Below are 13,843 nucleotides of genomic sequence, written 5' to 3' on the forward strand. Positions count from 1 at the left end.
CCCTAATTTACTCCTGACGTAATACTCTACTCCCTGAACCCTGTAGAGCCACGACACAGTAAGAGGAGTCAAGTAGGTTCATCTCACCCATGAAATACCTCATCCCTGGATAGCACACCTAGGCTACTTGACCTATACAGTGTGTGTGCCGCATTAGCTATCCATATACATCTTACACCGCAGCTGTTTTCGTTATTGCCGGCCCACTGACCTCACCATGGTCAGCCCAGTGTTTGTATTCTTCACCAACCGCCTCTCTGAAATCAGAAAATTCTATTAGCCTCAATCAGCAACTGTTTTCGTTATTGCCGGCCCACTGACCATGGTACGCAAAACCTGTTTACCCATGTTATTCCAACCACGATGATGTGAAGTCCACGAGGGAAGGGGGGGGGAGGGTCAGCTCACCACCGCATCCAGGAACAAAGAGGACGCTTGACCCTCGCCCCCTGGAACATATAGCCTATCTTGCCCCTCCCCCTGGATGAAGGAAGTGACATCACAGGGGGACCATCTGGTCCCCCCAACACTAGACCGCTCATGGGTCTGTGCCATCCTCTGGCACTAAGGGTGGCCGCCCTCGTAGGTGGCCACCTTTGGTGGCCCGGGGCAGCCAGTCAGACTCACCAGCAGTTTGGGAATCCCAGCACCAGCATCTATAACAACTGTGGAACTCGTGCTGAGGGGACTGCGTGCCCCCCTGGTGGCCATTGCAGTGCCACTTGCTTGCCACTGCAGCGCTGAAGAAGTGGTGTGCTTCAGGACACACCGGCCGACCTCTGCCTACAATGCGTGAGTAGCATGATGTCCTTGAAGGGGCAGCCTACATGCGAGGCTGCCATGTGCCTGAGTAGCACGCATCAGAAGGGAGTGAGGCCTTACAATACTCTTGCGATGGTGCTCTAGGTAGCCACAGCAAAAGACTGTTCAGAAAGAGTGCAATACACATCCAAGTGGGCTGCCTACCCTTTGAAGGACAAGAGTCTGCAAATCACCACTCAGCAAAGAGCACCAGGAAGTCCAAAGCTGCCACAGACAAGAAAAGCAAAGCCAAGGTAGTGACGCCAAGGCTGTTGCCTAAGAAGGATAGAGGCACCCCAGAGGAAGAAGAAGGGGTACAGCAGCATAAGTCACTAACCCACAGGCTCCAGCAGCTTTGAAGAGCAGGCATACAGGTAGGCAGTCGTGCACACCCCTGAGCGCCTGGGAAACTTCACAGTTAGGAGCAGTCTGCCATCTACCTCTCACTTGCCCAGTGTCACCAGCGCTTCCCCCGAGAAAAGAGGTGAGTAAAAGCCTAAAATGGCCTGAATGCAGGAAAGAGAGCCTCCTCATCTCAACTGCAGAAGCACTGACCCGCACTGGGCCAGAGACTATTAGGGGAGTGCCCCCATCACTGCACATCGGCCCATTACAGGCATGAGGAGAGTTGAACGTCCCCTAGTGGCACGGTGCCACCAGGGTTGGCTCCTCCAAAAAGGCGGATAAGTGTCGCCCCATGGCTGTCAGAGCGAGAAAAAAAAATCAAATAAAATGATAATGAACTTGTTATTTTCATTTTATTTTCCTTTGCTACGGGGTAGAGTTAGGGCGGGAAGGGGCTGGGCTGGGTTCACAGAGGGAGGAGTGGTGTGCACACACTAACTGCGCATGACTGCTTGGCCTTCCATCTTGGGCCGGCCAAACAGTCATGCTTTGTGATTGGCTTAGGGGAGCTTGGGTGCTTCCTGGTTCCGGGACTGCCAATAAGAGAAGCTATGATGGTGAGACTGCTGCAGGGAAAAGGTAAGTGTTTTTTTTTCTTGTTTGTTCAACCCGTCCCACCATCCCCATTTCCTGGCAGCCACCACCGCAAATGGAAGAAGACTCTCGTCTCCCATGGCGATTCTGTGTTGCACCTGGAATACCTTGTCAAGGAGAATAAAGGTATGGAAGAAGCTGCACACCGGATCCATCAAACCACACCCACATCCACTGCTGTCCACGAAATGGCTGACGCACAGGCGTGAAGACTCCCAGTTCTACAAATAGGAATGGACCTGCTCCTGGTCCAAGATGGCAGAAGATGCACAGTCCAATCAACAACGGAACTGGTAGGAGGTCCCAGTGAGAACTGACATGTGGCCGACGCCACCATTGCACAAGGGTGAAGAGAACACCTGCTGCACTTGGCAAGATGCCACATCACAAGCAAGAACTGAGGAAGAAAGTGTGATCAGACCTGTCACTGGAGAATAGTGTGTGACCTTACCTGTCACACTGAAGGAACAGATGAGCACAAATGAGAAGAGCACAAAGATCACAGAGTGAAGAGGTGGAAGACTTGTGCCTCTACCTGAGAGTGGACCTACAGACACAAGTCAGCCGCCGGGGTGCAGTGGCATCACTGGAGACATCCCAGCGTACTGAACGTAAGCCGTCTGCATGCTCGAACCATATATCTACCCCACGCTTCACAATGCGACCGTCCAGACACCTGTCACCGGCTGCTTGAAGCGGATGGCACCACAATGTAACAAGGCAAGTGGCCAGGAAGTCCCGCCAGTCATCCACACTCCTGCAAGTCCATACCACCTGTTGTTCAGGTCATCAAGTGGCAACCACATCATTGCATTGGCATCAACACCACCCCTTGAGTATCAAAAAATCACTGCACTGCACTGCACTGCACTGACATGGAGCACCAGTGCCGATCTGAAGAACCAGTGACTACCTGCCCACCTGGCTTGAATCCTGATCCCGGTAGTGAGAGCACGTTTTGACCAGGACACATCTACCCCTGAGGTTCCACGAGCGACTCAGTAGTGGCTTCTAGGCAGCCTTGCAGCTGCCCAGATACAGGCACACATGCAGCTCCAGCGCCGCCCACAAGCAGTCCCTTGACAACCCAACAAAGGGCCTCCCCAAGCACGAGAGATGGACTTGACTTTGCCCCACAGATGGTTTCCAGAAGGTAGCCAGGCCGTGTAACGGAGACTTCGACAGGTCACATCACACCAAGACTGTCTTCAGTGGCTCAAGCAACATTGTTAAACATTCGCAATGGACTCTGACTACACTCCTGAGGCACCCTATTTCTGAACTATTGAAACGTACCAGAAATTATCGTCGGTGCCAGTGGAGTGGACCAACTTCAGACCAGGGACATGTTCCTACCCGGTATGCTGCTTGAGCGCCAAAAGACATCTCAAGCCCACATTTGTGTCCTGAATCCGTCTTAAAGTATGAATGCAAGAGGAGATATCCTGGTGCAGTTTGTTTCATCAGCCCACATGTCCACCGCTGTCCCGTTGATTTGACTTTAGAGTCTGTTGGATCATGTGGTGTCCAGTTTATTGTTCCTTTATTTCCACAGGTAGGATTCATTTTTGTTTTGTTTTCCAATAAAGTTTGGGAGGAATGTAGTGTCGTGCTGGACACATTCTGATGTTTTTACGAGCCACTCCCAATGGGCTATCTTTTATTACCACCCCAAACCCATCCAATACAGGCCTCATCGGTGAGGTAATCCTACCAATAAAAAGACCTGAGCACACTTGCTGAAGGCCAGTTCTTAATACCACACTAACGGTGTCTGTGTCACTTATTTACCTAGTATGTAGGCTTTGGGCAAACGACAGAACACCCATAACGCACAATCAAGGTTGCTTCCCGACCAGTTATCTACCAGCGCCACCAGTATATTGATGTTCGGGCCGGTGGAACATAATCAATTCATTCACGCCTGTGTTTGTGCCTCTTGTCTGAGCACACTTCAGGTCGCCAAATACAAAGAGAAGGTACATCTACTTGCATTCTAAAGTTGTAAGACGATCCTTGGCTGATGTTTAAGTTAGACAAATGAGGGAAAGTCATGTTACTAATAACCACATGCAATTTTGATAAACTTCATAATTTTTAGGTCGCACCTAGCGTTGCAGTGCGCATGCGCTGTTCACTCTGCGCGGCATATTGTAGTGGGATATGTTTTAGAAGTGGAGTGGAAGCCCCGTCCATCTTTTTCATTGGCTGGTGTCATTGTCTTTGGTAAATGCTGGCTTCCCATTGATAATGAGGCTTCTTAGTCCCTCCGTGTTACCGCCCTATCTCCTTTTGTGAGTGCCCATCAGAACTGCGGTGTTACACTGTCTCCTTCATTAGTCTGTAAGCACTTTTTTTTTCATTAGGCGGCTGCTTCTCTGCATTTGGATTTCTTTTACACTCGCTCCCTCCATGAGCTACTTAGATGCTTCCTCCTTTTTTATTTCTTCTGTTATTGTGGTTTGTTTATCAGCATGTTGCCCTTCCTGGGCCGCCACGCTCCTAACTTTAATAAGCACGGGCACCGCCCTATATGTTGTAGCACTGCGCGAGCTTTTGTCTTTTGTGTTTTTTATTTCTTCTGTTATTGTGTTTTGTTTATCAGCATGTTGCCCTTCCTGGGCTGCCACGCTCCTAACTTTAATAAGCACGGGCTCCGCCCTATATGTTGTAGCACTGTGCCCGCTTTTATCTTTTGTGCTTTTATTTCTTCTGTTACTGTGTTTTGTTTATCAGCATGGTGTTTCTTTAGCAAGGGTAAAGCCACAGGTAGGAGCACCGTAGCCATATTAAGTTTTTAGTGAGGAAGCAGCCAGAGAGCTGCGTGACACTGGCTGAAGGAGACTGCTATCCCAGGCCACTGCGGCTGTGGTTACCTATTTGTGCTGCACGGGTGCTGCTTCAGGGACTGGAGTAGGCGGCAGCAGGGAGAAGCAGCAGCAATGCCTGGCCAGCCCTGAAATGGCAATTGCTGGACTGGAGGATCCCTGGCCCAAAATGGAGGTGTATGCCAGCTGTTGCTAGGTGGGTGCTTAAATTTAGTTCATGCAGCTGTGGGGAGGGTTGTTTTGATGTCCTCGAGCTCCTGCTGCTACAAACAAGTTGGGTGTGTGTCATCCGACAGGCCTGTCTCACAGTGTAGTTACACCTCCCAATTATGTAGTGTATATAAGCCAGCCATAACACTACTTATTTTTTAGTACATTGTTGGTGCCCCCTGGGAGTCACATGGACATGCGTTTTTCCCAGTTTTATAAATGGAGCAGGAACACAGAATCACATTCCTTTTGTGGGCACAGGGAAAATAAGTGATGTGCCAAAAATGTCGAGCTGACACTGGCACGTCACAACCAATACCTCTATTGTAGTCAATATATGTGTGTTCAGGTTCACGAGCTAGTAATAGGAACATCAGGTAGGACCACTGTGGGGCTCTGGTAAGAATCGAAAGCCCCTTACTTCTGTCATAGATCAGTTTGAGGTCATCTGCACTCCTGTGAAAAAAAGGCTTTATCCTAATTATATAATGCACAAGGACCCAACACATCCTCAATCAAGAAGCCCCTAGAAGTGGTTAAATGTGTGGTGCTGCATTATAGCGATACTAAAGGTGATAAACTGTTAGCGTGCTTGTCTGCATTGTTATCTTCACCTATGTTAGGAGGCCAAATAAAAGATCGCGAACGCTGCGCTATACAAACACACAGTGACGTAAGAACATGAAAGTGTCTGCATTGATTTACTCTGTCATGTATGCACTAGTTCAATCATTCCCCTCGCTCTTTCCTTCCCTAGCTCATCACTCACTCAAAAATTGGCTCAACCATTAACACGCCCAGCGGCTCACTCATCACGTCATTCCCACGGTCATCTTTTTGTTTACTCTCCACTTTTTGATTCGGTTGGACTTGGTTGGACAGCAATTTCTATGCCTAAAGCGTGATACATTAGTCCACGTTATGGGCTAATTTGATGCGAATCTGATGAAAGTGACTTTTACTTGATGTTGGTCCTCACATTTATACCTCCACTTGGTACAATAAACTCCTCGGACCATTACGGTCAGGTGATAGTTTTGCTCAAAAGGGTAAGCGCCTGCTGCAGTGATCCACGTGTCATCCTCACCTTCGAATACTACTGGTAGCCTATTTATAGGCACTCTCACTGATTAATACCTATGGGTGTGGCTCACTCAGGGTCACAGTGTTTTGGGAAACACTGTGCAGAATTTTAAAGTATTAATGGCCTTTTCATATTAGCAGTCTTTAGAGGTACACAATATGAAAGTCCTGATGAGTTAATTAGGTGAGGTGTTAAAGCGCTCGACTGACATAGACACTATTCATTGTGTAGAAACCTTTTGGGAACTGGTGCTTCCACATATGTATGAGTCACAGACAACCTAAATACTCGAGATTCTTATAGCAAAACACCTATGATAGGTTCATCTGTTCAGAAAAGAGAGCTATTTCTCGGGTTATATCGACGTAAGATGGCCACACCTTACATAACAGAGTTAGCCTTTATGTTAGGCAGGCCTGACAGACTCAGGTAGCATTAAATAGCACAGCCATCCCTCGAGTTACACAGCGATCTTGCACGTTCGGTATTTAGACAGTGAATGCATTCTGCAGGGTACAAGTAGACGTGATAGGATAGCTGCGCCAGAGGTTACACAGATGTTACAGGTGCTAGCATCAGGCCAATCAGAGCTACTGGTGTCAGCCAGGTTGCATATATTTTAAAGGGCAGTACAGCCGTCCTACAGGTTACACAGACTTCACAGATGTCAGTCAGCAGAGCTGCTCCTTGGCTAGTCCTTTGGCATTGGGACATTCCTTCTGGTTACTGTTACACAAGGTATTTTGGTGTTAGGCAACACAACAGTGACTCACTTTATATAGATCCCCACAGGTGCCAGCGACCACAGCAGCATCTCAGGCTGCAGAGATCTTACAGGTGTGTACCTGCATAGCTGCTTCTTACATTCTGTATATTGCACAGACTCAGGCATTGGACTGTAGCACTAGTCTTCAAGCTATACAGATCTTCCAGACGTCAGTGAGCACAGCTAAGACTCTGGTGTACAGATCTAATAAACTCTAACCTTTGTCTCTGTTTTTATCCCATAAGGTCGTGCAGGTGTCAGTGAGCACAGCTAAGACTGGGGCACAGATCTTACAAGGCCTGCCCTTTGCCTGTGGTTTTATCCTTTAGGGTACCCAGATTGTACAGGTGTGAGTGAACACAGCTAAGACTGGGGTACTGATCTAACAAGTTCTGGCGTTTGTCTGTGTTTTTCCCCCTCAGGGTCGTACAGGTGTAAGTGAGTCCAGCTAAGGCTCTGGTGTACAGTTGCTGCATCCTTTGGGTGAAGCAGTTTGAAAGGTGTCAGTCAGCACAGATGCAGTGTGGTTATAATATACAGGCTTAGTCACTGAACAGTAAAGCTGCCCATCGCGTCACACAGATCTGAGAGGTGTCAGTTAACATATTTTGCAGTTCATGCAGTTGCCTGCCTTTGTTTTAAAGCATTTAATGAGCATGGGTTATGCTTGAGTATGCCACTGGCTCCCTCTGTACTCCCTTACATGGCACATACTATATATACCTTGTTTAATATAAGCGTCTCACTATCTCTGGCACCAGCCACGCCAATAGAGGGGCAGTGCTTTTATAACGGAGTTTGCCTTTCAAGGAATCCTATACTGGGCCTATCTGCTGTTTATCAAGTTAGGTGACATTAAATAGCAGCTCCAAGATGCCCCTCAAAGTACGCAGTCGCAACATCTGACGGGTGACTCCTTCTTATCGCAGCTGGAGCGCACTTTTTCCAACACTCTGTTGGCATATGTTGCTCTGCGAGGCATGCTGTATTCAGATATTCTGGAAATATTTTTCATTGGCTTGTTTAATTGTCCACTGTAAACTGTGGCTGTACATTTGTCAATAGGCTTAGTAGTCCCCCCTTAATACCGCCTTGTTTCATTTAGTAACATCCCATGGCGACACCTCCTGTTTCGTGTGTTGTTACTCAGTAGACTTTAATTGCAGCCTCTGAGCACTATTTTTTCCAATACCTCTGTCCTGCCTGCTGTTGCAGACAGAACAAGATCTCTCCTAACGCTTTAAAAAAAAAATGATAGCACGGGCGCAAACGCATTTGCAATGCAATAGGTGTTGCATTTGTGAGAGTTAAGCTATATGCATTGTAAATGACAATGCCTTTTATATATCTGTTTTAAAAACAACACATAGATAAAAGGCATTGTCATTTAGAATGCCAATAGATCAAACTCTTGTAAATACGAGACCTATTGCATTGCAAATGCTTGTTTTAAACTGTATCCAGTCACTTATGGACATGTGGATATGTGGCTTTATGGCTAGAGCTGCCACTTTTGAACTGGGTTCCCATTTTGGCTCAGGCTCAACATCCTGTGATTCTGGGCAAATAATCTCCCCATGCCTAAAAAAATTAACTTGTCCTTGTGTGATGTAACATGTAAAGCGCTCCAATACCTTTCGATCGAGTTTGCGATATATCAAATTGCAAAAAAACGAATAAAAGATACTCGTTAGGGCTGTCTTATGGGATCAGTAAAAAAAAAGTAATAGACTCTGAGCATCCATCTTGGGAGTGGGGAAGCGGTCCACCCACCCTTATCTATACATGGAACAGTCAGATTAGAGGTAGAGCAAGTGGGCATACCAAAGGAGGCACAATTAAAACAAGGAATGGCAAAGCCAATAGGTCTTGCCTTTTTAATGTGAATGCTATTGATTTGACCAATTCATGTTTGTAAAGCATTGTTTAAAAAAACTAAAAGAAGAACATATTTCAATATCCTGGTGGAAAAGTAAACACATATATTAAGATATTTTAAAACTATCTATAGAATTCAACATTTTTAAATCTTCATAAATGGCTTGCTTTAGTTTTCAAACACTTCACCTAGGAAACTCTGCACAAGAAACTCTCCCCTGTAGTTTTAAAGGTTGACGGTTCACTTTTTGTAGGGTTTCTCTTTTAGGAAAATCTACACAAAATACACAATTTTTCACATCTGTATGGTACAATTCCTTACTTGCACCAAGTTAAAAGAGATGTCCTTTATTGTGAGGAAAACCTGCAGAACATTTTGTGCTTCTCTTTTGTCAAACAGCAACTCTGCTGCGAGGTGCAGGTGTAAGACAATACCTGCCCTTCAACATGTGTAAGTTAAGTCTGAATAGTTAATTCCTAATTTGTATTGGCTGGTCTATTACCTTTTATGGGACCTAGCTAATTTTATTAATATATAAACTATTCATTTATAGCTTCTTTAAATAGTTGTATGGGTAAGGATTCCTTTTGAGAATCGACTTCATTCTTCAATAAAAATGACTTTAATCAAAACAAAGGGTTTCCCACTCTTGATATATCTCTATAGCAAATATAATAATTAAAGTTTTGCCAAATATTTTAAAATGTAACAGTGAATGCCTGAATTCCCCTGGAGATTGTTTTTTATCTTGACTATGACTATCCCTAAGAGAAGTTAACTGTGATGTTGACCATGTTATCAGCCATTTTCAGTCTGCGGAAAATCTCACACCCTCCAACCTGATGTCACGGTTGTGATGTTGCACTAATAAAGGCAAGTGGGAGCAATTATTCAAAGTAATCCCTCGCCACCTGGACTCATGGACTGGCTTTACACCTGTTGTGGTCTTTGAGCATTTCCAACATTTGGCAGGAGACTTGCTGTAAGAAATACCCATGGTGGAAGAAAACAGGTGTGCCTCCTACCTTTTTTCTTTTGTGTAATGATTCTGTAACCCACTGTTACCTTGCCTTATATAAGTACTGGCCCTGGGAAAAAGCCATTTGCTGCTACCTGCGACCCTGCTACGTCCCTTAATGAGATAATGCCTTTGGTGTTTCTGGATAAAGTGTTTCTGTCGGTAGTTAAGAGCACACTTTCTCCCAAAGTTATATTGTTTCATAATACACAATCATTAAAGTTTCTGCTTCAGAATTCAAAACATGTTTATTTTTGTGACAAAATGGACTTGTTTGGGTGGCTCATTGAAAACTGCATGTCCAGCTGTCACTCAATAATGCGTCTTAGATCTCTTCCATCCGTGTATAAATGTCTTGTTTGTTTTGCAGAAAAAAGAAAAATGGAAAGGAGCAGAACACTGACCCCTCTGCTGAGACCCAATTTCGAATCGTTGCACAAACCTATCTGTATCAGATGAACTATGCGAAAGTTGGCAAATGCATTATTATCAACAACAAGAACTTCCACGAAAGTACAGGTACTGCTCTTAGTATCCGCTTGGCATTCTATCTTTGCAACATTTTTGGGCCTATTCAGAAACTACATTGTGTAGCATGTTAGTAGTTCTATACTTGTACTACTAATATTCTGCTAAATGCTATTCACAAACCTACATGTGGATGTCTCTGCCTCACCTATCTTTTCTGTGTTGAAATCTCTGTCCCGACTACAAAGATTGCCCCACACATATGCCTGGTTAAGTAGTAAATGTGGGAGGTACAGGGGGATTGGCTGGAAAATAGGGAATACTTACTACTAGAGGAGGGGTTAACGGAGGAGTAAGGAAGGGCTATGGGAGGGGTAGGGAACGGTGTGGGGGGACATGCACCCTCCCACAAAAGAGAAAGCCCATTCCCATTCACAAACTGGCCTTTTATAGTTACTGCAGCCAAAAAGGACCCAAACAGTCGTAAAGAACTGAAACACTCTCCCATAAAAAATATTGGCAGTAGGTACTTAAAATAAAACCCCATAGTAACTAATGTTAAAATAAATTACACTATATTTCATGTTAGATAATTGTGTAGAACTAAAACATAATTTTTTATTTTATTTTACAATATTTTATTAACTTTTCCAATTTGAAAATCAATATAACACTATTTGTTAAACATAAATTAAAGTACTTTTAATTCTATATATCACTTTCAATATAGTTTAACACATCGTAAAAAGTATCTGTTTTACTTCAAGTGGGAATTGTTTAATCTATATTTCAGAACTATTTTGCTTTCATTTAATAGATTCAAAATAATATAATTGTTAATTTAAAATGATTAATGTGGTAGCAGTTTTATATTGTTCTACATGTAAAATAAATATCTGAAATTGTCATTAAAATTTAACATAAGAATATTTTTGGACATAAACTGTTATTAATTTACCTATACTTTAACATGTGGAAATCTCTGCCCTGATTGTGGAGGTCAACACCAATTGAACTGAGCTTCAAATACAGTTGTAAAGTCACTACTAATAGTACCTTTGTTGTCGTATTTGATGTTTTTACTGATTCCAAACCCTACATGGGGTGTGGGGACATGTAAGTCTACACTTTTAAGTACATTTACACTTGTAAAAGGAGAATAGCCAAAAGTAGTAAAGCTACTCAAAAATCTAAAAGTAAATTTACTTGTAGCTAATCTATGCATTTAGATTGCGCTTTTGTATTCTCTTCATTGTTTGTAGGTATAAGCCCAATCATTCTCCCCTTGTCTTGAGCTTTGCTAGTGTGCAATATCGTCCAATGCCAAATCTTCTTTCAGATGGTCTTACAATCCGGTGACATTGGAGGGTGTTTTTAAAGTTGCTCAGCTTGAGGTACTGAAGATGTTTTTATCATGTATCAATATGTGTGTAGGTATGTGCGCTGCTCAATCTTTTCTGATCTCATCTTGGATTATAAAGGTGTCACTGTGACTATATAGATGCAACACAATGACTGTGCCATCCTCCTCTTCCCCTTCCCCCTCCCACTAGACCATGGTGCACCTGAGGACAGTGGTTTGCAGTCCATCCCATAATGTAGGTTAACTTGACTCGACAGAATTAGGGTTCAAATGTTTTGGCTCCAGATGAACAGTTATATGGTTTGTTACAGGAGATCATAAGTGGAACAGAGACACGCTTTCTGGTGAACATCAGAGTAAACACCCAAACGTCCGCAAACAAGAGATTCAAACGACATAGCAATACAGCAGCTGCTTATCAGTGTTATGGCTTATACATACCTATTCTGTGTACCGTATGGCGACTAATTACATCAGCCGGAAACTTAAGATTGCCTTTGGAATGGTTATATACTGAATGGAAACAAAACAAAATACATAAATGTCAATAAAGATCTACTTAGCAAAAAAAATAAAGGTATCACTGTGACTTCTAGCTAGTTATGCATGTGGCTTTGTGCCCACAACATTGTGTTCGAGAGTCACTAACTCATTTTGCCTTCAGTTAAGCGTGACGTGGTTCATCATTTTGAACAATAATGAAGTTGGTGACTTTTCTCAATTGTGTGTTGATAAGTGCAGACATGGGACGGTGATATCTTCTCTAAGTTGATGTAAAAAGATTCTGAGATTCTCTGTGATAATGTACAAAAAGCTCAGCTGCTCCATTGGTCTTTATCAAGAGATTTTGTCTCCACTTTCTCGATGCAATGACTTTTCAAAGTGCAGCAAGGAGTGTGAAGAAGGGGAGTACTTTCTACATTGTAACCCACAAATGGTGCATGGGGGCATTTGCTATTGCATCCTAGAGTGCATAGCATTTTGCTTTGTTGTTACTCATAATGTTGAGATTGTCCTCAAGTGTGACAATCTCATTGGAGGGGTTTGTCTTACATGTCCGTCGGCTGCATTATCCCTTTACACCTGTTAATGGTCCACAATACGATTGACTATCTAATACTATTAATCTCAGCACAAACATCAGTCATGGGCAACTTGTAATCAGGCCCTATAGATGTGTTTTCGAAGTATAGTTTATTAGTCTTTAGAACGATGATCTTCTTACAGCCTGCTCAGTCCAGACCTCTTAATAAAGTTCTATCTTCTACACCAGGTCACAGACCATTCCATGACATCATAACATGAAACCATGTCACAGATGATTACCCTCTGAGAGCCTACCACAGTAATCCCCTTTCTTTAATGTATTAAGCTAAACTAAAAACAAAGAAAACTACAAACATAAAAACATGAGTTGACAGTGGAAGACATGATAAGTCAAAACATAAACATTCACAGAAACGCCGCAGATGACGTTTTGGAAGACCTTCCCCCTAAACGTGCCCAGTAGCGTTGCGCTGACAAAAATGATAGTCTTGCCAAGACTATTATATTATTATGCCAATATCCCAGTATATGTTCCAACTCGGATATTTCGGGAACTAGAGACATCGCTCCGGAACCTCATTTAAAACACCGGAAGACCCCGTGTAGCATTGACAAAGCTCTATGTACCCACGGAGGCTGGGGGCCTCGCGGTTCCCGACCTGGAACTGTATTACCTGGCAGCCCAGATGCAGTGGGTGACAGGATGGCTGAGTGGCAGGAACCTAGACGACACCACCACGGACGTTACAATCTGGACCCATACGCAGATATGCACGCTGTTTCACCCCCTGACCAGAGCTCCCTGCCCGACGCAGCTACATGTGGCTGTAGCTCGCAGGTGCTTCCTGCGTAGCTTGAAATTAACACACGAGGTGAAGCCTTATGCCCCAGCGCTCCCACTATTAGGCACCCCCAGAGACGGTGGAGTGGCGACAGAGGCAATGTTGGACAGGTGGGTGCAGGCTGGGGTGGAGACACTGGGCGATTTGTATGCGGATGGCGCCCTACTTCCCTTTGAGGTGCTGGCCAGGGACACAGGCCTACCAGCCGGGCAATTTCTCCTTCATGCGTCTATAACGCACACACTTGCGCGCCCTTGGGGAGACATGACTGAAGAGCTGCAGACACATCACTTTATACAATACCTCCATGTCATGGGCAATCGCACCCACGTAGTCCACTGGCTGACGCAGGCCCTCCTGATACACACACAACACCCTACCCAACAACTACGAGACAAGTGGGCGGTAGATAGAGGGAGGGCATGGATGGACAAAGAATGGGCAGTGGTACTGGCCAGCCCAGTCAATATCCCAGGCAACTCCCGCTTTAAAATCATACAATTTTACATACTACACTGCGCTTATCTGTCACCAGACA

General features: G+C 44.4%; 1 protein-coding gene across 3 annotated transcripts in view; it reads left to right on the plus strand.

Annotated features, from left to right (window-relative positions):
- Positions 1–13,843, plus strand: part of LOC144755187 (caspase-7-like) — a 635,423-nt gene that overhangs the window by 420,285 nt on the left and 201,295 nt on the right. For all 3 annotated transcript variants that reach the window (XM_078643851.1, XM_078643853.1, XM_078643852.1), the window contains exon 3: positions 9,956–10,104. In XM_078643851.1, coding sequence (XP_078499977.1) covers positions 9,956–10,104 — 149 coding nt within the window. The remainder of the gene's footprint in view (positions 1–9,955; positions 10,105–13,843) is intronic.

This window comes from Lissotriton helveticus, chromosome 5_1 (assembly GCF_964261635.1).
Source record: "Lissotriton helveticus chromosome 5_1, aLisHel1.1, whole genome shotgun sequence".
Taxonomy (NCBI): Eukaryota; Metazoa; Chordata; class Amphibia; order Caudata; family Salamandridae; genus Lissotriton; species Lissotriton helveticus.